The sequence below is a fragment of the Eschrichtius robustus genome, chromosome 13, assembly GCF_028021215.1.
Source record: "Eschrichtius robustus isolate mEscRob2 chromosome 13, mEscRob2.pri, whole genome shotgun sequence".
NCBI classification, from domain to species: Eukaryota; Metazoa; Chordata; class Mammalia; order Artiodactyla; family Eschrichtiidae; genus Eschrichtius; species Eschrichtius robustus.
Genome location: NC_090836.1, coordinates 67,675,515 through 67,701,017, shown reverse-complemented (window position 1 = coordinate 67,701,017; position 25,503 = coordinate 67,675,515). Strand labels below are relative to the sequence as shown.

The following is a 25,503-nucleotide window of genomic DNA, read 5'->3' as shown; positions in this document are numbered from 1 at the left end:
TTTTACTAAATATCACAAAGACTTTACAGAAAGATGATTGAAATTTAACAATTTCTATAAGAATTTTTGTTTGTAAAATTAGGAGCAGATATTTTGTTTAAAATTTGTTATTTCTTCATTAGTAATATGAAAAAGTGCAAAAAGATTAACTTACTTAAAAGAACACATTTTAAATACCACAAAAGATTTTCTTACCAAATCAAAGTAGTAATAGGGACTCTAAATAGAGGCCATTATGTCTTTTAAACTCCTTGAAATAATCTGAACTACTTTTTGAGACTAGACTGAGTTCCTGAATATAACTGAATGTTAAAATGATGTCTCTTTTTCTTTAATATTTTATTATTCAAAAAAAATTCCCCACTTCAGGATGTCTCTTGCCAAAGGCTAAATTAAGAAAATTTCATCGATTATCTTTTGGAATTCTTACAGTAAGTTGCTAATTGCTTTTAGTAACTTGCTAATTGTAATTGCCAGCCAGCTAGCTAACCATCATCACTAAAACAGCACATCATGAAAAAAAAGTGAAACTATGCTATTTCTCTACACTTAAAGAAAAATATTGCCTCGCACTACAGAATAAAGCTTACTTTTCATTAGGGGTTATTATCTCCTAAATAATTAAGGCTACAGAGAATCTTTTTAAAAAAATTGTGTGACTTTCGAAAATCTACTCTCCCAATAGGCTTTCTACGAGAGAAAAGGGAATTGGAAGAGCAAAACTAAAGAATCAGCAATGCTCTGGCATGTGCTGAGTTTCACAGTGGCCCATGCTCAGAGAAACTACAGCAAATTTCACTTAGGCTAGTATGCTTTAAACAGCGAATTACAGCATAAATCTGCTGTGTGTTTAAGAAAGAGAAATTTGACCAAGTTCTGATTGATTAGTTTATTAATCCATATGGAAAGAGAGGCTAAGTTGGCTGATCAAAGGATTTTTCAATAATCCTTTGGTCTACATATTAAAAACCCAGACATAGCATCACATCCATTCAGGGAGACTCAAAATTATTTGGAATGCCGTATATAACTCAAAGTGTCAAACTGAGGAAATATAATACAGCTTTTATGTATACATGAAAATAAAACATTTAGCAAAATAAATAAGCCATAATGTATGAATGTATGACCTTGGAAAACATATTAATATGTATTTTCTAAATTATATTTAATGCCAAATTTTCTTAGCTATAACAAAGTACAAACCATTTTGCATTCAGTCTCATTAAAAGGGGGACAGACCATACTGTAGTTCAGAATCATCGTCCCTTCGTCAGTCTTAACACATTCAAATGTGGTACAATTATAGTGCCAGGTACTCCCCTCCTAAAAATAAAAGAGAAAGTTACTGTCTGCTTATTAAAATCTGCTATATTTCTTAAGTAGAATGTTTCCTAGCCTACTGAATCAAAAGTCAAGATTCAGAGAGCTTCTTGTGACATAAAATGTCCATCTGGCAATGTCCCCAAACTTACCTAAAATAATTAAAAATACATATATGTGGTATGTGTGTGGGTGGGTGTTTTGGTTTCATACTAGAACCAAGGTGTAAATGTGAAACAAAGCAACAGAGAGGAAAGAAACAAATAGGTATCTTTTTCTACTACAAAATTAATTATCTAATGTGGCCAAGTGTCAAAGGTCTTGCTCTAATATTCCCTTACTAATTATAAAACAACAAATCATATTACTTAGTACGCCTCCTCTCTTGAGGTTTGTTTATTTTTCCTTCTACTCCTTTATCACCAAAAAATTTAAGAATCTTTGGATGATAGTGATTATTCACCTATGATTCTAGTTTTCTATACCTTCTGGTTATTCTTAAACATATCCCTATTCTTTTAACAACTTTTTTTTAACATACTAAGTGTTTACTTCATTCTTTTTTTTAAATTAATTTATTTTATTTATTTATCTTTGGCTGCATTGGGTCTTTGTTGCTGCGCATGGGCTTTCTCTAGTTGTGGCGAACGGGGGCTACTCTTTGTTGTGGTGCGCGGGCTTCTCATTGCGGTGGCTTGTCTTGTTGCGGAGCACAGGCTCTAGGCACACAGGCTTCAGTAGTTGTGCCACTCAGGCTCAGTAGTTGTGGCACAAGGGCTTAGTTGCTCTGTGGTATGTGGGGTCTTCCCGGACCAGGGCTTGAACCTGTGTCCCCTGCATTGGCAGGCGGATTCCTAACCACTGTGCCACCAGGGGAGTCCCTAAGTGTTTATTTCATTCTTGATTTCATAATTCCTATTTAGAAATAAAATCAGCTGAAAACAATTATTATATAATTATTAGGCTGTAATTGTTGATATATTTTTTTATTTTATAACCTGAATTTTAAAATGCTAGTCAGACTCTGACTTGAAGATTCCTTGTGAACCAGCAAAGAATTCTGACAAAATTTATTTTCTGTAGATTCTATTTTAATGTATAAATATCGTCAGGTCTTCTATGAATCTCAACTGGAAAAGATCTACAAGTCCAGGTATAAAAGAAGATAAAACATTCAAATTCAAATATTAATTCTAATATTCAATTCAAATAGTACTATCTAATTTATCTGAAATCAAAAATTACTTGTTCCATAAGAATTAGATCTCTAGATAACTAAAGCTTATCTTTGAAAGAGCCAAGAGTTAACAATCTTGATGTATGTTTACCTATATTACATTACTTGTTGTGTTCTCAAAAAATATTCTAAACATAATTTAATCTTTTATTTAAATTTCAGGGCTATCACAGGATTATTGACATCTATAGAGTTTATGTTGCTCTTTTACTAAAATCCCCACATGACTGTATATTTTCAAGTAGTCTCTGATTCCTTTTCTCTCACACCTATGTCTCATTTTATAAGCTTCCTTTTTCAAGTCTCCCTCTTTAAAACGATATAATATGAAACAAATATTGCTATGATTAAACAGATAAACAATATCAACAACATTATTTAAATCAATAACACTATTTTTCACATAATTATAAAACAATAGACTATGAAACAATAAGATAATTGTTCACTTTTCTTATTTAATAAAATGCACAGGATTGGAGAAATCTCTTTTTCTTTTGGGTCTATGAGTAATCCCGTGTACTTAAGAACACCATAAATAAGACCTCCATATAATTAAACTATTAATGGAAAAAATTTAAGGATAGCAATAGTAAAATGGAACTACCTTCAGGTAATGTAAATTATAAACAGAATTTGTGACCCTCCTAAATCTGATGACATCACCAACAACTGTACTAATACATGGTTCCATTCTTCTATTATAAAAAAGGAAAGGAGTAGGTCAGTCTGCAAACCTCCATAGAGTTATTATGAGATAACAGAAGAATTCTGAATAATAATTTTATTGTTTTTGGGAGAAAGATGTGGTATAGCATTCATTACTCTTGGGATCTTCTTTTTAAAAAATTTTTCAAATACTCTTAATCTTCTGTCATATTTACCCAGTGAAACCTTTGATACCTGAAATAATAAAGTGCTAACAACTTGAGTTTCAGATTTCTATCACAATGTTTCATTTCAAATGAGTGAATAATATAACATTGTTCTTTTCCTTTGTTCTAATTATTAGAAATCAACATTTCTCGAAGTCCATTCCTAACATCTGGGGAAAAAAGTAAGGATCTATGATAAAATAAGTTTGAGAAACCATTTTAACATGCTCCTTTACAACAGGAATCAGATACTTTAAAATGTAACTATGTCTTGTGTGTTGTAAGCATGCTGTATATGGGTGTGCTTGTTGTATGCAGAACACTATGTGTGTGTGTGAGTGATATTTTTCAAATTTATGGGAACAGCTTCTTTAGAAAATAGCACAGACAGCTACCCTCCGTGGAGCACATTTTAGGAATGAAGAAATTCATACCTCATATATAACTGATGTTCCATTTTCCATTTGAAATTTGCAGGATACATTTTTGCAGGTACCACAACAATCATAATCACTTGGCGATGGAGTGTATACCTGGTGCTGTGCATAATAATAATAATTTGAATTAGCCAACAACAATACTGATATTTTTAATGAATTCATTCTGAAAGTGCTTCCCAATATAACCTATGCTGTCTAAGAACACCTGTAAAGCATTTCTGAAGTTGAATTTGAAGCACTTCAAATAATAACTGACTTTATATAGCTGTATTAGAAGTGAAGTAGATGTTAACCTTTACATCTAGCAGCCAAGATTCATCAAGTAGATTTAACAAGCTCAGGTCAAACAAGCTGTATAGGTAATAAGATTCCTGAAGCTCAAGGTTATACACAGGAAAAGGAAACTGCATTATATAGATACGCTACAAATTAACAGATTATTAAAGAACTATTCAAGTGTATATTTTTAACTTATGGAGTATTCACTCGTTTAAATTCTACAGCTGCCATTTAAAGATTAATTAACTCTCACCAGAATGACTTATAAAGAATACTTACAACATCACATTCTTTTGAACAATTCAACATTGTAAAATTCAAAGTGTGGAAGCCTGTATGGTTATCTTTCTCTTCTAGACACTCTACCATGTAACAAAAGTCCCCTTCCAAATACTTTATCATAGATTGGCCAGGATTCAATACTGATACTTCTTGAAACACACACACATCATCCTTTTCTAAGAAAAGAAAAAAAGTCAACAAAAAGTACTATATTAAGTTTTTTATTAATTGATCATTGGAACTTTTAAGTCTATGTTTTTATTGTGATGTGCAATTTTTTCAAAACCAGTAAAGATCTTTACCTTCATATATTGTTAACAGCTCAAGAGTTCACTTAATAATGAATGTAGCATTTATTCCTTAACATAGAGTAAGAAATTGATTCCTAAACTCAACTGCTATACACTGTTTGAACTTCCTCTGAAAACTATACTTTATAGCAGATTCCAGAATTTTAGCCCAAAGTGATCATCAAGCTACTTGCTGTTCCCTCTTCTGGAAACATAACATGACAATTTTGGGGAGTGGATATAAATGGAGGCAAAATCTAAATCAGTAACAGTAGGTCTCTTCATGAAGGGATTGTGTAACATTTCATGTTTTTTGTTCTTTTGAGAGAAAATTTTCAATTTTTTGTGTTGCAAAATAAAGTCATATAAATCATACTTTATGACAAAGGTAGGTGATATAATGTGCTATCACATCATTAAAAATGGCTTATTGTAGGCTAGAATAGTGAAGAAGAATACAGCTCAGAAGCTCTTTGGGCCTTGCCAACATTGGATTTAACTCTTCTCTCATATAAAACTACAAAAGTTTTAAGCTATTGAACAAAAGTTTATTTTCTATTAACCTACTAATACTTAATATGAAGATTTGTTATTTCATAGAAAAATCATAACCTTATGCTTTGCAGTGTTAATATCAATAATAATAAAACAGTGAGCAAAAATCTCTGACTTTTAGATGTTGTCTATTTTTAAATTAAATTATATACACTAAAAAGAACCCTGGCATCAAGTTTAAATTCTGTGAAACCTCTGAAAAAGAATCATTTTTATGTCCTGTTATCAAGTTTCTCAGAACATTTAGGAATATTACAAAAGAGGAAATTGAAAAATATAAAGTAGACTTTTTATACTTAAAAACTGGCCAATGGCTTAAAATGTGTAATACATCTCAAAACTTATTTTTAATTTATTCATAGTAAACAACAGATATCAATAATACTCATTATCATTTAAAAGTTTCAAAACACATAGTTACCACAGAGATACTGTACACATCCACAGTTACTCTGAAAGTTGCGGTCTATTGCAGGAAATTCTCCCTATTAGAAAGATATTATTATATGACTCATCAATATGGCTTATTATATTACCATTGTAAAAAAAATGCACAATATAACATCTAATAAGTTTCCTACCCCACAGCCACATAGCAAGTTCATAAAAATATTTGACAGTGAACAAGCTTTGATTAACCCAGTGGTCATTTAATCAGTAGCCTATAGAAAATACAATAAAAATGTGATCATAGACCACTCAATCTCTCTAAACTTAAATTTCCTTATCTATTAAATGAGTGAAGGTGGATAAGATGATCTTTATGATTTGTCCTAACTTTAAAATTATACTGTTAATTCTGAGCTTCTAGTGGGCAATTAGAGATAAAAGAATGCTTGCTAACCCTAGAAAATTCTCTTGATGAAAATGTTCTTGATCTGCTCTATAGAGGTGGTCCAGAACTCTGATGTCTGCATCAGAGCAAGGCTGCTTTAGCATATAAAACAAGAGCAGAAGAGTGTAGTACAATGATTAATAGCACAGGCACAGGAACAAGACTGCCCTTGTGCCAGTCATGCTCTGCTACTTAATAGCTCTGTCACCTAGGGCAGATTACTTTAGCCAGTCTGCTCCTCACCTTCCTCATCTGTAAAATGGGAATAATAATACCGCCTGCCTCAGAATTGTTGAAAGAAGTAAATGGATCAATACATGTAAAGAGCTTAAAACAAGCTGATGTACAGAAAGTGCTATAACCTTTAGCTGTTAGTAAATTGCTGTCATGACCAATGCTTAAACTTTTTCCTACTAGGGAAATGTTATAGGTTCTTCTCAAGTGTAGGACTCAGGATTAAAGTTTCAAGAATTGTATTTTAAACATCAACTTTTCCTGGGTGTGTTTAATTTTCATATGACATCAGTAATAAAAACTAATTTGATTCTTGACACAAAAAATAACTCAAATTCATAGTAATATATAAAAGGCGCTTTTCTCCATAAGCTAATAATATCTCACTTTTTATAGTGCTTTACGATTGTAAAGTAGTTTCATAGACATTAACGCCTTTGATGTTTTATGACTTTTAGTCATTACACAATTCTAATGGGATTGGAAATAAAATATTAGAAATACAAAGTTAAAAATAATAATAAATCAAACTCTCCCACTGCATAAATTACTCCAAAAGATTAAATAAGGAAGTATTAGGCTCTCACTAATTCTTTTAAGTCACTTACCTGTTTTTCAATAGTTAGAGCCACAATGCCCACTGTGTCCTCTCATGCTTAGGCTTAAATCTTCTATTCTTCCTTCCTAACTTGTTTCCTTTGAGATCTTATTCACATATTTAGTTGCACTTCTATTCTCTTAAGTACCCAGTTTCACCCAGAGGAAATAACTCCTGATTGTTCTACCAATACTTAATATTACATCAAATATGACGGTATTTTTTTACTCTCAAGCAAGCATCCCTCTCCTTTAAAGTCAGTAGCAAAATCACCTCAAAGTGTTTCCACTTTTTAGCTATTATGACCAGTGCTGCTATGAACATTCAAGCTTTTGTCTGGACATATGTTTTCATTTCTCGTGGATATGTACCTAGGAGTGGAATTGCTGAGTTATATGGTAACTATATATTTAACCTTATGAGTAACTACCAGGCTGTCTTCTAAAGCAGCTGTACCATTTTATATTTCCACCAGCAGTGTATGAGCGTTCCAATTTCTCCACATCCTTGCCAACATGTATTAATATCTGTCATTTTAGTGAGTGTGAAGTGATATCTTACTGTAGTTCTGATTTTCATTTAACTGATAGCTAATGATGTTAAGGAACTTTTCATGTGCTATTGGCCATTGCATACCTTTATTTGGACAAATGTCTGGTTATATACATAAAATGGAATATTATTTAATAGTAAAAAGGAATGGGGCTTCCCTGGTGGCGCAGTGGTTGAGAATCTGCCTGCCAATGCAGGGAACACGGGTTCGAGCCCTGGTCTGGGAAGATCCCACATGCTGCGGAGCAACTAGGCCCGTGAGCCACAAGTACTGAGCCTGCACGTCTGGAGCCGGTGCTCCGCAACGAGAGAGGCCGCGATAGTGAGAGGCCCGCGCACCGCGATGAAGAGTGGCCCCCGCTTGCCGCAACTAGAGAAAGCCCTCGCACAGAAACGAAAACCCAACACAGCCAAAAATAAATAAATAAATAAATAAATAAATAAATAAATAAATAAGGAGAAGATCAAAAGTTCATTTAAAAAAAAAAAAAAAGGAATGAAGTACTGATACATCCTGCAACACAGATGAACTTTGAAAACGTTATGCTAAGTGAAAGGAATCACAAAAGACCACATGTTATATGATTTCATTTATATGCAATATTAAGAATAGGAAAATCTATAGACACAGATAGAAAATGTATTAGAGATTTCCTAGGTCTAGGAAGTTTTGAGGAAAATAAGTGACTGCTAAAAGGTACAGAGTTTCTTGTGGCAGAGGGTAATAAAATTGTTCTAAAATTGATTGTGTTGATGCTTGCACAATCTGTGAACATAATAAAAACCATTTAATTGTACATTTTAAATGGTTGAATTGTATGGTGTGTGAATTATATTTCAATAAAGCTGTTATTAAAAAAAGAAATACTACAAAGACCTAACAGACTCTTTAGGTTGAAAGGCATTTGTTGTCTCTGCAAATAAACTAATGTGATTTTTAAAAATATATCATCTTAGACACTGAAACAAATATTTAGCAATTTCAGGAACAATGGGTCAGGTCAATACTTTTGTAGAACAAGGAATGTTAAAAATAAATTGCCTTGCATGGGCGTTTAGACACAGCCCTTGGTCTAATTCCTGAAGATCTCAGTCTATCATTTACTCTCTCTAGACCTCAGTTTTCTTACTTATAAAATGAGCTAAATATATCTACTTTGTGAAGATTCAATGAAATAATATATAAAACTTGTTATGTAAACTGTGAAGAACTTGAGAAAAATACAATATCATAATTCTACTCTTTTCTGTAGGTGTATGTATATAGTGTATACACAAAATAATCCAAGAGAATTTTTATGAAAGTTACTTGTAAAGCTTAAACATTCTATGCAAATCACAGATGGTAACTCATCATTAGAGTAAATGTTAGATTAATGTTTTTTTAAAATACAATTTAATTAATTTATTTGACATACAAAAAGCTGTACATAATTGATGTATACAACTTGACAAATTTGGAGGTAAGTATACATCATGAAATATCACCGTGCCATAGACCTATCCATTAACTCCAAAAGTTTCCTCCCACTCTCTTATTTATGATTATTATTATATTGTGATAAGAACACTTAGCGTGGGCTCTACCCTCTTGGCAAATTTTTAAGTCTACAATACAGTGCTGTTAACTATAGTCACTATGCTGTACAACAGTTCTCCCAGATTTATCCATCCCGCATAGCTGAAACTTTGCACCCTGCTTTTTAAATGAAACAGTGGCATCCTAAGAAGGGTTCTGTTACTTTAAAAAGTGCCTCATTTATTCCCCAGAATATAGCCTTGGCCTGAAAAGTCTGAACGAGTTTCTAATGATACACATTATTTGAGAAGGAAAAGAAAAAGAAAATCTTTGTGAAAGAAAACATGTCTTCTTTGATAAATAAGGCCAGGAATATATTATCTTTCTCAAGTCTTAGAGGCATACTGTGGAGGAAAATATTTAAAGAAAAAAAAAAAAAGACTTGTAAAGCACCATAACCTCCATCTAATGGTTAAATAAGTGATACCAGAGTCATAATTATTATTTCTAAAAATTAAATTTTTGGAATTTCTGTAAGGTTTGCATGTTCATACATAACCCCTAACAAGGTATAGTTAGTTACATGTTTATACCCCCTCCTCCTCTGAAACAGATGCATTGTTAGTGCACTTTCTTAAAGAATCACTGGGAAACCTTTCATTATTGAGGTAATATATTTTCAATACTGTGCTTATTTTAAGACCAGTGAACTTAAGTAGATATAAGACTGGTAGATTCAGTCACCAGTGGAAAAAAAAATAACATATTGATTGCACTTTCCTGTCTCAAGTATAATTTAAAATGTTGACTGCTCCCTAATATCAGAGAAGATTTAATCTACTTCAGTACAACTTAAAGAGAATAATTCTATTAACTCCGAAAAGAAATCAGAAATGAAAGCAATAAAGGAAGAATAAACTGATTTATATTATATTAAAATTCAATAAAAATATGTGTTCTTACCACTTCACAAGTTGGCATAACAAGATTTTCACAGCTACATTCTAAAAGGCAAAAAACAACATATTTATATTGGTCAAATATATTAATACATTCTAATAAAACTTTAAAATATGAAAATTAGTTACCACAGTGCCATGTTGGACAACATTGACCAGATACATTTTCTTTCACAAGTTTCATATCTTGGGCACATTTGAGTAGTGGCGTAGGACAAAGATTTGGCTCACACACTAAACAGAAAAATAACACGAGTAAAGATTAACTTCATGTAGTTGCTAGTTTTCACCAGCTCCCATTTAGTTCACTGCCATTACTGATGTGATACATGGACTTGGATCTCCCCAGAGCTGCCTCTCCCACCGCCCAATTGCAGTGTGTTGGTAAGGACAGAACAAATGACTCACAAGCAGATACAACAACAGTAGTAGAACTAGGACACCCTCACCAGGTTAAGAGCCTTGAGAAATGGCAGCGGGGCAAGAAGAGAAAGGAGGTGAAGAGGGTATGGAATCACATGTATATCTAGAAAGTCTAGGATGATGAGAAAAGTCATAATCTATTTTGGGGAAGTAACGATACTGTCCAAGAAGCACTCTTAGATGTATGGAAACATTACATGTATTTAATATGCTAGAACTCAACTAAGGTCTCATATAACAGTACAATTAACATGCACTGGCCTTCTTAAATATTGAACATACCTAGATATTTTTAATTAGTTAAAATATACTTACCACAGTAATACTGAGGACAACAGAAGTGTGTAGTATTAAGATCCACAGTGAGAAATTCTCCGTCAGTACATAGTGGAATAGGTTCAGTGCAGGATTTGCAAACTAAAGGTGAAACAAAAAGGCAAAGTCACAGCTGAGCTAAAAACAAACTAGTTATCAGTTCAGATTACTGTACACATATAAAATCAAAATAAAAATACATTATGTAAAACAAAATAGGAAGGAAAATAAGGATTTAATAAACGGATCTCCTTATTTGGTCATAAAAACAATAATACTATCTGAGTGTATTGCTTTATACTTTCCCAAGCACAGTGATACAGAAGAACCATCTTACCAGAAATATAAGATTTCAGGAGTAATTTGTTCTTACTAGGATCAAAATACCATTGATTTACTTATTTAAGTTTTCTGAGTTCACTACTCTTGATCACTCCTATGAATGAACAATGTAGTAGGCACCTGTTCTTCTGAGCTCTTAGCCTCCCTCTTCCAACTTTGATAACAACTCTCTTAATGAACTTGAGGAAATGCCTCACCTACACAGTCTTGGAGTGACCCTTAATAAAGGTTCCTCACTCTTACCAGGCCCATGTGTAGGAAAAACCCACTTTAGACGAATGAGAATGTCTTTCTATAGCATTTGAGTCATAAATAAAGGCACATCAAGACAGCAAATGGATGTTGCTGACTCAATCATTAGTGACTGCCACCTAGAGAAGCTGGTTTCCCTCCTTCCCAGGGCTTGGCTGAATGCTTCATCTTGATTCTACAAAATCTTGATTCCCCAACTGTCCCAATAATTGGTTGTGCTTAAGCTAGCCGGAATCAATCAGTTGTTGCCACTGCAGTCAAAGAACCTTAAATGATACAAAAAGAAGTGCTTTGATCTACATAGGTTTATCTGAAACCTACATTAATCAACAGCCTTTAATATAATTCCTCAATGAAATGGAAAAGAGAATTCTTTATTTTTCAAAGTCTAGTTCGTCAGACAGAATATATAGCTCAAATTCAGTCATTTCCCAGACACCTTTCATTTATTTCTACCATTCTCTTTTCGAGATCATCTGCTTACACAGGATATACAGGAGATGAAGTTTTAAAGAGGTAGGCTGCTTAGCAGAGTCGTTTATTTAGTTGGTTATTCAGGAAAGCCAGGGCTAAATTTTCCTCTAAAAAGAACTAGGTGCTAGCCTTATTTTTTTTAATTGATTATATTATCTTGATCATGTTTTCAATGATATACATAGTCTTTGTCGATAGGGAAAAGTAGTACTAATTGAAGTAATTGTCAAGAATCATTTAAAATGCTGTACTTTCTTTTCTGCTATTCTTGTTCAGTTGAAATTTAAGAGTATATCAGCAGAATATTGGTTACCATTGAGTCCCATGAAATTCACATGAAATGAGAGATTTTCCCTAGATCCTCCCTCTTCCAGGAAATGACCTCACAGAATGCTTACCACAGGCAGGAGGAAAGCAGCAAGTCTCTTCCTGTTGAACCTGAATCATGAACTGGTCTTCTCTGCATTCTGGCACTGCAATTTTGGGGCATTTGAATGGGTCACATTCTGCAGAAACATTCCAGAGATATTTGGAAATGTGTATAGAGTGAGACAATAAATAAATGAAATAGTGTGGCTCAGTTCTCTTTAAATTTAGTAATAATTAGCTCATTAAAAAAATCTTAATCTTAGCGGAAATATATAGGAAATAGGTTATTTATATATAAAATAAATACTTTTACATATAAAATATATGTAAATAGACATTTTAAAAATAGATATAACATTCTATTAATCATATATATGACTAATCATCTGTGTGTGTGTGTGTGTGTGTGTGTATATATATCCTGCTATAAAATCTTAGCAGAAATATATAGGAAATGGCAAATTATTTACATTTAAAATATACAAATACATACATTCAAAATACGTATTTCCACTAAAATTAAGGTCTTTAAAATGAGTTAGTTATATATATATATTTATATAATAAATAGATTTGAAGTTCATATATATACATATTTATAAAGAAATTGCAGGTTTTTAAAAGGCTACCTTTAGCAAGACAGCTCTGCAAACAATCTTTTATAATAAATTTCCTTGTAGACACAAAAATGAGAATTTAATCCACTACTCTGAACAGTGAACCTCATTCTTACTTTTCCTAATTAATTACTCACCACATTGGTACTGTGGACAGCAAGAAAGAGGGCTATGGCCAACGATCAATTTTTGACTATTTGTACATGTTGGAATGGCAGTTTCACACAAAGTCATGTCACAGCCTGGAAATAGACAGAAGTATTAAAAAATTTGTGAACACAACTAAAATCCTGTGTTTCTAACTCAAAGCAGGGAAATGATTCTCACTATGCATGTTTTTACACTACAAATTAAACCATTCAGCTCATAGAATGGTCATATGTGAAAAGGCAGCAGAGTTAAGGTTACCTATTGTTGTCTTTGACCCCTGATTGTCATAAGTCAAAGATTTCCAGATCTTTTATCTTCACGTATTTCTGAATATTATTATTTGATAATAGCCAGAGTTTTGCATGTCTGTTTGCAAAATCAACAAAACTATAATGAGGTAAAACTTGCTTTGAGAAAGTGTAGGTGACATTTATGGCAATACTTTCATTGTTACTTTAACCCCATACATTTTTTTTAACACCAAGCGTCATGCCTGCCCTGCTTTTTCACAAAGAATATCAACATATTTTGTGGCATTAACAGACTGTAAGGCTTCAGCCTGCATACGTACTGCAAACTTCCTTTGAACAGCAGGTCCACTTATCAAAGAAGCCCAGGACGACTTCAGCTTCTCGTTCACAAATTGGCGAGGGCTCTTCATCACAATCAGGTTCTATGGGAATAATACTTCCATTCTCCAAACATTTGTACAGGGCACATTCGTCAATGCCCCCATTCCAAACCTCCCCAGCAGTTCGAGGCTGGTCTTCACTATCAGTGCACGCTTAAAAAGATGGTCAATGTTATATTACTTAGAACCTGGGCACGAAAATAAACCAAGCTGTGATGTTTTGATTTCAGACTGTGACTTGGCCCAGTGACACAGGTAACATGTCACATTATCTACCCTTTCTCAGCTTCTTCTTTTTTGTTCATCAGCTACTAGCTTACATTTTTCTTTAATGAAATTTTTATAGTCCACAGAAAATATTTTTCCCTTCTACAGCTATCTGTAAATTTGCATGTCCTCTTCTATAAATAAGATGATTTGTTAATTATTTTTTATTCAAGTCTTATTAATACAATTTATTTAGCTTGAACAAACTTAGTAACATAAACTTTAATTGGTTTTAAAATATCAACTATTAAAACTGAGTGGTATTAGAAAACAAGGTAGTCTCTACCTCATATTAACATGTTTGTCATATCAAAATTCAAAACATTTCAGCTTTAAAATCTAAATGTAGAAAGTAGGTAGTCAAGCAAAATATTATTTAGTGACTCTATTACTTTTATTATGAATGTTTTACATAATGATAAATATGGCCCTCTAGTAGTTCTTTTAAGGAATAATAAAGATAAATGAAGTGACCACCATATTCCCAGCCTCCAGTGAATTTCTCTTACTTTATTTACTACCAAACCAATCTCACAGGTCCCTAAAAACAAATATAACCATGTATATTCTCAAATTCTTCCACAAATACTTTCTTCAGTGGCAAACACAAACTTTTTTCTGAAACGATATATGCATTTCACTTCTACTTGCCTTTCCCTTGAATTACTAGCGTTACTTCTGACCATAACAATGAGCCCTATGATAGATAAAGTACTGTACTGCAGTTTTCTCAGTTGGGCCCTTTTTTATCCACAACCACCACGGAGACAATGTGTCAGGATAAAATGGTTTGAAAATGAAAGTAGAAATACTCAATGTTTTCTCCCAGATAACAACACTTTCTGAAATTTCTTGAGTGTTTATTTTTCTCTAGGCACTGTTACAAAACTCTATTATTTTATGTATCCCCACACTAACCTTGTGGGATAAGTCCTATTATTTTCCCCATTTTGCAGATGCATAACCTCAGGCTCATAGAGGTAAAGCTGAATCATTAATACATGAAATAATTGAACTTTCAATTCAGTCCACATACTATTCTTTTCATTCTTATTTGCCATATTCTTTTCCAGTTATTATAGGCATAAGTATAGATTAAAACATATCACCACCGAAGCCCCTAATTCTGGTAACTTCAACTGAAATCATATTAAAATCAAACTACATACTCTCTTCCTTTCCAACACTTAGGTGACCTCAATCTTTCTCAGCACATCTCTCCAAGTTCTAAAAAAGTATTATTTATTTGCTGGGTCCCTAAGATGTCATTTTGTACTTCTCTGCTTACCACATTCTTTCTCTGGAATGCAGTGAGTTGACTCTGGCCTGTGAAGAATGGTTCCATTTTTGCACACACAGTCTTCTCTTAAATTCAGACATGAAGAGTGTCCATAGAACCATCTGTTCAGACATGTCCTTGCTTCACAAGGTCGCACGCAGGGTTGATATTCCTTCCCCTCTGGGCAACTCAGAGCTATAAATAATAGAGGATTTGTGGAATTTGCTAATGATAAAAGTGACCTACTTGAATTCTAGTAAAAGGAAGAAATGTTAGTTTTCTTTCTGAAAATAAATTTTGCACATTTTCAGTCTCCTCAAAGTCCATATTTCATGTATTACTTAACTATAAATTAGAAACGAAACAATCAATGAGTATTTTTGAGCATCTTCCAGGTGTCCAGCTAGTATTATGCTATAGCAGGAAAAATTCATCTGACTTATATCAAATAAATATGACCAAAACGCAGCCCAAATTTGGTTGGCATAAATATAGAGTCAACTATTATGAAGTTATTGCTCTGTGCAGTAGGAGGAGATACAACAGTCCACACAGAATAAGCACAGAAATATGTTTTAAATATGCAACTCAACCAAGTCATAGAAAAGAAAAATCCCGCGTATTTAGGCTTAATCCTTCACTGTCAAAAGAAACTACCATTGCTGAGCAGTTTCTAAATGATGTTTCAGAAAATTCTTGTTGATTTTCAGTGATCTTAAAAAGTCATACTGTTAAAAAATGAACATGCAGCTGGTGGAGGTGTAACTTGGTAACATCTCAGTAGAGAACGATTGTAATAGTAAAACTGAAGATGTTGTATGTTCCCAGTGAATCAAGTAACCCCACTCTTGAATAGTGAGTACCTCTGGGGGAGTAGGGAGAGGAAAGGGACAGGAGAGGGCACACCAGGAGCTGCTTTATTTATGAAGTGGAGTCATGTAACTGGTGTCTATGATATATTATTCTTTATCTGTGCATTTTATTCTTTTTTGGGGGGGGATGAAAATCTTTTATTTTGAGCATTTTAGTAACATTCATTTTGAAAATCTTTTACCATTGAATGACTATAATTAAATTAACAATATTTTCGGTAAAATGTGCCCAAGATTGTTGAAAAGTTTAATAAAAAATTTGTATGAAAAGTTATAACTTGATGAGAAAGCTTGAGCCCTATGTATAAAAATGGGTAAAGGATAAATATAAAAGAAAAAAGAAATACAAACATGTATCTGGAAAAATATTGAACCTAGATATTAATCAAAGAAAGCCAGAAAGATTGGTTTCTAGGATGTAGATATTATGTTAGGAAGAAGGAAAAGGGGGAAGAAAAATCTCCAACCTCTCCACATACAACGTGTAAGGACAAGCATGGGAAAGAGAGGCAGGTTGAATGAGGACCAGCAAAGTGTGCTGTAGGATATAAGATTAAAATCCCCTTCAAACCTCTGTGATTTCTTCAATATTTCAATCTATTTTGCTAACTAACATTTGTGGACTAGGTTTTCTTTTGGGAGAATTGAGGCCTACTTTAAATCCATTCATTCATTTATTCAAATTGAAATATAGTTGACGTACAATATTACGTTAGTTTCAGGTGTACTACATAGTGATTTGACACTTGCATACATTATGAAATAATCACCACAACAAGTCTAGCAACCATCTGTCCACATACAAAGTTATTACAATGTTACTGACCATATTCCTTATGCTGTATATTAAATCGCCTAGGCTTATTTACTTTATAACTGGAGGTTTGTATCTCTTAATCCCTATCACCTATTTCACCCCTCCCCACTGGCAACCACCCATTTGTTCTCTATTATCTATGAATCTATTTTTGTTTTGTTCGTTTGTTTTGTTTTTTAGATTCCATATATGAGATCATACGGCATTTGTCTTTCTTTGTCTGACATATTTCACTTAGCGTAATTCCTTCTAGATCCACCCATGTTGTCGCAAATGGCCATATTTCATTTTTTATGGCTGTGTAGTATTCCATTGTATATATACCACATCTTCTTTATCCATTCATCTATAGATGGGCACTTAGGTTGTTTCCATTTCATGGCTATTGTAAATAATGCTGCAATGAACATAGGGGTGCATATTTCTTTTTGAGTTAGTATTTCTGTTTTCTTCAGGTAAATACTCAAAAGTGAAATTTCTGGACCATATGCTATTTCTAGTTTTTTGAGGAAACTCCATACTATTTTCAGTAGTGGCTGTACCAGTTTACAAACCCACAAACAGTGCAGGAGGGTTGCCTTTTCTCCACACCCTCACCAACACTTGTTATTTTTGTCTTTTTGATGACAGCCTTTCTGACAGGTGTGAGGTGGTATGTCATTGTGGTTTTGATTTATATTCCTCTGACGGTTAGTGATATTGAGCACCTTTTCATGTGTCTACTGGTCACCTGTATGCCTTCTTTGGGAAAATGTCTATTTAGATCCTCTACACGTTTTTTAATTGGGTTGTTTGTTTTTTGATGGTGAGTTATATGAGTGTTTTGGATATTTTGGATATTAACCCCTTAGCAGACATATATTTTGCAAACATCTTCTCCCATTCACTAAGATGCTTTTCCATCTTGTTGATAGTTTCCTTTGCTGTGCAAAAGCTTTTTAGTGTCATTTAGTCCCATTCGTTTATTTTTGCTTTTATTTCCCTTGCCTGAGGAGACATATTCAAAAAAATTGCTAAGACTGATGTCAAAAAAGCATACTGCCTATATCTTCATCTAATTTTATGGTTTCAGGGGTTACATTTAAGTCTTTAGTTGTTTTGAGTTTATTTTTGTATATGGTTTGAGAAAGTAGTCCAGTTTGATTCTTTTGCATGCCGCTGTCCAGTTTTACCAACACCATTTATTGAAGAGGCTTTCTTTCCCCAAATACATCTTGCTTCCTGTCATAGGTTAATTGACCATATAAGTGTGGTTTTATTTCTGGGCTCTTTATTCTGTTCTGTTGATCTATGTGTCTGTTTTTGTGCCAGTAGCATACTATTCTGATTACTATAGCTTTGTAGTATAGTTTGAAATCAGGGAAGGTGATACCTCCAGCTTTTTTTTTTCTTTCTCAAGATTACTTTGGCTATTTGAGGTCTTTTGTGTTTCCATACAAATTTTAGAATTATTTGTTCTAGTTCTGTAAAAAATTCCTTTGGTACTTTGATAGGGTTAGCATTGAATCTCTAGATTATTTTGGGTAAATGATAATTTTAACAATGTTAATTCTTTCAATCCATGAGTATGGCATGTTTCCATTTGTTTTTGTCATCTTCAATTTCTCTTATCAATGTCTTATAGTTTTCCAAGTACAAGTCTTTTATTTCTTTGGTTAGATTTATTCCTAGGTATTTTGTTATTTTTGATACAGTTGCAAATGGGATTGTTTTCTTAATTTCTCTTTCTGGTAGTTTGTTATTAGTGTACAGAAACACAACAGATTTATGTATATTAATTTTGTACCCTGCAACTTTACTGAATTCATTTATTAGTTCTAATAGATTTTGGTGGTGTCTAGGATTTCTATGTATAGCATTATGTCATCTGCAAACAGTGACAGTTTTACTTGTTCCTTTCCAATTTGGACACCTTTATCTCTTTTTCTTGTCTGACTGCTGTGCCTAGGACTTCTGATACTATGCTGAATAAAAGTGGTGAGAGTGGGTATCCTTGTTTTTTTCCTGATCTTAGAGGAAATCCTTTAGCTTTTTACTATTGAGTATGATGTTGGCTGTAGTTTTCTCATATGTGGTCTTTATTATATTGAGGTATGCTCCCTCTGTACCCACTTTATTGAGAGATTTTTATCATAAGTGGATGTTGAATTTTGTCAGAAACTTTTTTGCACCTATTGAGATGATTTCTATTCTTCAATTTGGTAATGTGGTTTATCACACTGACTGATTGGCAGATACTGAACCATCATTGGCATCCCTGGGATAAATCGCACTTCATCATGACATATGATCCTTTTACTGTGCTGCTGAATTCAGTTTACTAATGATTTGTTGAGGAGTTTTGTTATCTATTTTCCTCAGTGGTACTGGCCTGTAATTTTCTTTTCTTTGGTGTCTTGCTCTGGTTTTTGTTGTGAGGGCACACTCCTCTCTGGTCACCAGAGCTGCATGCTCTAGCAGTGCCCTCTATGTAGGCTGTGTGCACGCTTCTGTTGTGGCAGTGCCAACTACTGTGGGTGCACTGGTGGGCAGGGCTGGCCCCTGACCTGGTTGGCTGCAATGCCGCAGTGACTGGGGGCCCCTGGAGGGTGGGGTAGGCTTTCTGCATGGCTGTCTGCACAGCCTGGAGGGCTTGCAGCTGGTACTGACCCCCTGGAGGGCAGAGAAGCCCCTGGAACTAATAGGCTAGTGGGAGGATTCCAAAACAGTCTTTTGCCAGCGCCAGTGTTATTGCAGTAGAATAAGCTCCCAAAAATGGATGCTGCCAGCATCTCCATCCCCAGGGCGAGTCTCAGTTGCCTCCTGCCTCTCCAGTGGGCTCTCCAAGATCAGCAAGTGGTTCTGACACAGTGACTTTTCAAACTACTTCCTCTGCCCTGGGACTTGGAGCATGGGAGAATTTGTGCACGCCCTTTAAGAGCAGAGTCTCTGTTTCCTATAGCCCTCCAGTTCTCCCAAACATAAGCCCTGCTGGTTTTCAAAGCCAGAAGTTCTGAGGACTCATCTTCCTGGTGCAGGACTTTTAGGCTGGGGAGGACAATGTGGGGCTTGGACCCCTCACTTCTTAGGAAGGACGTCTACAATTGTGATGTACCTCCTGTTTATAGGTCACTAACCAAAGGGTGTGGGTCTTGACTATACCGTATCTCTGCCCTTCCTAGCCATCTTGGTGTTGTTCCTTCTTTATGACTTTTGCTGTGGAATATCTTTTCTGCTAGTGTTCAGGTCATTCTCATAGATGGTTTCCCTGTAAGTAACTGTAATTTTGGTATGTCTGTTGGAGGAGGTGAGTTCAAGGTCTTCCTACTCCACCTTCTTGACCCCCACCCTTGCTTTAAATTTAGACCAGGATAAAAACAGAAGTTGCTTAAGTGGGAGACCTAATTATAGGTTACATTTACATTCGTTTTATTCTAACAAAATTATTTTGTGGACTTCCCTGGTGGCGCAGTGGTTAAGAATCCGCCTGCCAATGCAGGGGACACAGGTTCGATCCCTGGTCCCGGAAGATCCCACATGCCACGGAGCAACTAAGCCGGTGCGCCACAACTACTGAGCCTGCGCTCTAGAGCCCACGAGCCACAACTACTGAGCCCACGTGCCACAACTACTGAAGCCCACATGCCTAGAGCCCGTGCTCCGCAACAAGAGAAGCCACTGCAATGAGAAGCCCACGCACCGCCACGAAGAGTAGCCCCCACTCGTGGCAACTAAAGAAGGCCCGCGCACAGCAACGAAGTCCCAACACAGCCAACAATAAATAAATAAATGAATTTAAAACAATGATTTTGTGATGAAAAGGAAAAGAAAGAAGTGACTGCAAAAAACTGGACTGTTATTTGAGTGTTGGAAAATATTGTTTGAAGTGTACTACTTACAGCAGTAATCAGGTGTTCTCCACGGAATGCAAATGTCAAACTTGTTACATAGAGCCACATATGCAGAAAGGGCATCACATTCATAGTTCCAAAAATAGGTATAATTGATCCACATCTTTTCACAAAAGTCTTGTGGTGAAACCTAGAGATACATTGTGCCTTGGGATAAGTTATGTTGTTTTATTTCTCTGAAGGCCCTAAGCTAGACTAAACTATTTGGAGAATCAAAAGGTAGCAAGTTAATATTCATTATAGTTCCTCTTTGACCTTAGATTTTCAAAGCTTCATAATATTAGATGTCACCTCTGAATTTATAATTTTTTAAACACACAGTTTTAGATAAGATAAATATTGTCCGTACTAATCTACATAAATCTATCTTATAAAGATGGAAAAGAAACAGAGTATGTGGACCTAGCAAAAACCTATTTCTGATATTACATTTTGGGTTACAATCATGTTTTCTATATACTGAATAAGACTTTGATCTATTACAGATAAAACTGGAAGCTCCTAAAGCTTTCTGTAATGATACATGGCACTGCCCATTAAATGAGGTTATAAATGCTTCTCAAAAAATCGTGTACTAATATTGAACACTGGTCAAATAATTTATATAATTTGTCATGCCTCAACTTAATTAGAAACTCATTTTTTTCTACAGATTATGTTTCATTTTGATCTAGAGATATCTGAAATCTAAATAATTTAACTTGTAACAACATTCACTCCAATTTTTCTCTGCTCATTTATTCAGCAAACATACTAAGCATCTACATTCAGATGTTAAATTTGGACACAGGTCAAAGTGTCAGATAAAAATACTTAATATTTTTCATATCCTATCATTTTTTCTTCAAGGTCCATATCTATAAAAACTAAGATATTACTTCCTTTTTAGTCTCCTCTGTTGAATCTCCTCAGTTTCCAACCATTTCACTTTTCATGGAATACTTGCTATGATCATCAAGAGCCCCCTACTTGTCAAATCCAGGGAACACCCTGATATTCTAAACCTCGCCAGCCTCTCAGAGGTGTATGATGCCATGCACGCCCCCTGTGTCTTAAAACCCTCTTCCTTGACTGAGAGCACCACACTCTGCTGCCTTTCCATCTGTTCATTGCTGTCTCCTCTTCCTGCTTCATTCTGAGTATTTGTCTAGACCCCTTCCTTGATTGCCCTGTCTACTCACTACAAACACTCTTCCTGGGCTCACCCATTCCCACAGTTTCTACTGCCATCTTGGGCATTTACATCTTCACCTTGGTTTCTTCATAAGTTAAACAGAGTTAATAATAAACTTACTACTACTTAAGATTGCTGTGAGCTAATATATGGAAAGTATAGAGAGCAGACTCTGGCACATCGTACATGAGTTACTGTTATTTTTAAAAACTCCATATACTAATAACTCCCCAAACTTGACCTCTGGCTTCAACTGGTCTCCTCTGAGATCTAGAATAGCTTCAAATTTTTTCTGGGTATTTTAGCCTTGAAGTCCCACATGACTTAATTTTTCCAATATAAAAAAAAATTGTAACCCTAACCCTTCTCTAACTAAACCCACAAAAGCTGATTCTCCTGTATCTTCCATTCGTCCATTCATTTATGCATCCTTTCACAGTTTATTGAGCACCTAACTATATATCAGGCACCGTACTATTCATGAGGAATATAAAGGTGACTAAAACAGACCTGTTCTCTGCCTTGTGGATCTCATAGTTAAAGCCTATGTGTTGAATCAAGAGGAGTCACCATGCTAAAACAGATCACAGGAGGGAAGTATTCTAGCTTAGGACACTGCAAGCATAAAAGCCCATTTGCAGGAAAAACCTTGAAATAGTGCAACAGTTGAAAGGAGACTGAAATGCCTGGAGCTTAGCCAGTAAGAAAAGTGTAGCACAAGAGGAAGCTGGAAAAGTAGGCAGGCCAAAGCATAGAGGAAATTATAAGCCCTGATAAATTTAGAGCATATTCTAAGGGTAAGTGAAAGACACTGAAGGGGGCTTCCCTGGTGGTGCAGTGGTTGGGAATCTGCCTGCCGGTGCAGGGGACACAGGTTCGAGCCCTGGTCTGGGAAGATCCAATGCATCTGGAGCTTGTGCTCCGCAACAAGAGAGGCCGCGATAGTGAGAGGCCCGCGCACCGCGATGAAGAGTGACCCCCGCTCGCTGCAACTAGAGAAAGCCCTTGCACAGAAATGAAGACCCAACACAGCCAAAAATAAATAAATAAATAAATTTTAAAGAAAATAGTTTAAAAGACACTGAAGGATTTTAGGTAGAGAAATAATCCAATCATGTTTCCATTTTCAAAAGATCATCTGCCTGCTATCTGGAGATTTGCAAATGAGGATGAAGATTAGAAGCGGAAAAATGAAATGTCAAGCATTCCTTTCTTTTGCCATCAAATTCACTGGGAGGAACCTAAGGGAAAGCTGGAGCTATCATAGACTAAATGGTACCCTGTGTTGCCTCACTATGCCTTGAATAGTCAAGCTGAAAAGTTTCCTGATGTAATAAACCTTCTAAGTTCCCAGTTAAAAATGCTATTTTTGAAAGTCCTTATGCTTTAAAAAGACAGATTACAATGACACTGAAATGAGTTAAAAAGTATTTGCTATTTTTTTCATTTTTATAAGCATGCATTTTAAAATGTAAACATTTAAAACTTACTTTGTTGCAAATCTCTGAGTAAAACTGAAGCTCCAGAAAGATACACCATTTTTATCCCATGACTTCATATCCTTTGTCTTTTCCCTCAGAGAACTCATAGAGGGCAGGCTGAGAACTACGGCGTCTACGCTTGGTGGTCGAACACAGAAAGTCCTAGAGTGAACTCCTTCTGCTTTGACAATTCACTCACTCTCCTTCTCAGACTTCGCCCCTCCGTAAGTCTTGCACTAAGCTATTTCAGTGTTTTCCTAACATGGCCTTTTCCAGCAACCCTGCTCTTGTCATACTGTTTTCTTGGCCTAGGTCTCCCTTCCTCCCTCTGCTCTCCTGGCAAACTCATCCTTCTAAATAATTAAGATGTCTGAAACTCTGGGAAGTCTTCTCCCGACTTGGGCTCCTATGCATCTCCATATTGTATATTGTGATTAATCTGTTCACAGACTTGCCTTCCTTCTAGACTCTTTGAGAGCAAGGAGAGGGTCTTACTCATCTTTGTATCATAGGAGTTTAACACAGTGCCTAGTAGGTACTTGATCTCACTAACTTTTCATTTAATGATACACGAAATGATGTATTTGTCTATCTTTTGTCTCTAACAACAGATCTTTTTTTAACGATGCAGATTATTTAAAATATCTACTAGTCACCTAAAGACTAATAAAGAACAATTAAATTGAATATATGACAGATTCTATTACAAGTATGCACCTAAGAGGCCAGGAATTGATTAAAGCCTCACTGTCTTGGTTTCTATACTGGGTTATCAAATGGCATTCATCTCTTTCTCCTAGAGGCATTTATTCATAGGACAAAATTTCATTTTTCTTGAAAGCTGTAGATATAGTTCAGAAAAAGAAACATGAGGGGAAAAAGATAATTATCCTTCCTGTTCTATAAGTCAATAAACAGTAAATGATTTTGAATTCCAAAGCGTACTGAGAGGAGGTTTGGGGATAAACTATTCTCAGCAGAAGAACATCATGGCAAGAACAAGAATTTATTGGCTTTTACTCTCAACATGTCTAACATGACAGTTCTGATTTATGGTTGCTTTCAACTTACTTCATTATGGCATGGGATGAAAACTCTTCTATTTAATAACTCAATGCAGTGACTGCAGTCGTGCTCAGTACAATTTCTAACAGGCCTTCTCGTTGTTACTTCAAATAATTTCTCAATTTCCCAGCTCTCAATAAATAATTCTATGTCTTCCATATTCGTAATGATTGTGCCATTTTGCATCCTTAGATCATCATCTGGATCTTCATTGCAAATTCCTAAAAAGATGTGTGACATTTAGAAGGAAAATTTTTTTCACTTAAACCAAATATAGGCAGCAGAAATAAATCATCTCAATAACTGATTTAAAATGAATAAATTATTTACTGAATCAGGCGCCTAATTTATGTCCTATGACTTTAACGTTGATGGATTTTTTTTTAATTATGTGTCTGATTCTTTGATAAAATAGTGTAGAACTGTCTTAACCAGATAAGAAAGAAATTATAATCCTAGAAGTCAAGATATGTGAAAAGATCATAGAAGAAGAAAGAGGAGATTGATTCTGTCCCTACACTCTTCCACTATCACCACTATCTCCTAATTTAAGAACTAGTTCTTAAATCTGACAGGGTATTCCCCAGAATAGTAGACATTTTGTGATTGCCTCCTAAGCATCTATTCCCCTAGGAAAACCCTGCCTGAAAACATTAAATTTTTCTCTTCAGGAACTATCTCTGCCCCATTACCTAGCACATGACACCACTCCAGCAGAGGGCCCTGGTAAGCATAAAGGTAAGCCTTACTCCCTTTCATTAACAACTGTTACGGGTAATCCAGGCATAAACCAGTCAGCTTGTGGCAGTCACGTAGACACATAGATTTGTTCAACATTAGAACAACCATTGTTAAGCTCAGGACTTGACCTGGGGAATTCTAGGACATAGAGACAATCTCTCTTGCTTGCAATGACATGGCCGATTGATGGCTGTGATGCTGTGACCTGCTATAGCCTCTAGCTTCCTTCAGGGAAGCCAAACTGAGGACAGAGCTTGCTTTTTATCTAGTGAAGTGAAAAGCCAAGGGAAGTACAGAGAAATGGGCCTAGGACCCTGATCATAACTTACCTGAATCGTACCCTACTTTAAGACATAATTTTTTCTT

General features: G+C 35.0%; 1 protein-coding gene across 1 annotated transcript in view; it reads right to left on the bottom strand.

Annotated features, from left to right (window-relative positions):
* The window catches only part of OTOGL (otogelin like), a 169,025-nt gene that overhangs the window by 5,977 nt on the left and 137,545 nt on the right, over positions 1-25,503 (bottom strand). The window contains exons 44-56 of the mRNA XM_068560704.1: positions 24,403-24,617; positions 20,665-20,806; positions 15,107-15,292; positions 13,492-13,704; positions 12,908-13,012; positions 12,183-12,290; positions 10,717-10,818; positions 10,108-10,212; positions 9,983-10,023; positions 5,703-5,766; positions 4,434-4,612; positions 3,870-3,974; positions 1,207-1,326 (exon numbers count right to left, since the gene is read on the bottom strand). Of these exons, the coding sequence (XP_068416805.1) occupies positions 1,207-1,326; positions 3,870-3,974; positions 4,434-4,612; positions 5,703-5,766; positions 9,983-10,023; positions 10,108-10,212; positions 10,717-10,818; positions 12,183-12,290; positions 12,908-13,012; positions 13,492-13,704; positions 15,107-15,292; positions 20,665-20,806; positions 24,403-24,617 (1,685 nt within the window). The remainder of the gene's footprint in view (positions 1-1,206; positions 1,327-3,869; positions 3,975-4,433; positions 4,613-5,702; positions 5,767-9,982; positions 10,024-10,107; positions 10,213-10,716; positions 10,819-12,182; positions 12,291-12,907; positions 13,013-13,491; positions 13,705-15,106; positions 15,293-20,664; positions 20,807-24,402; positions 24,618-25,503) is intronic.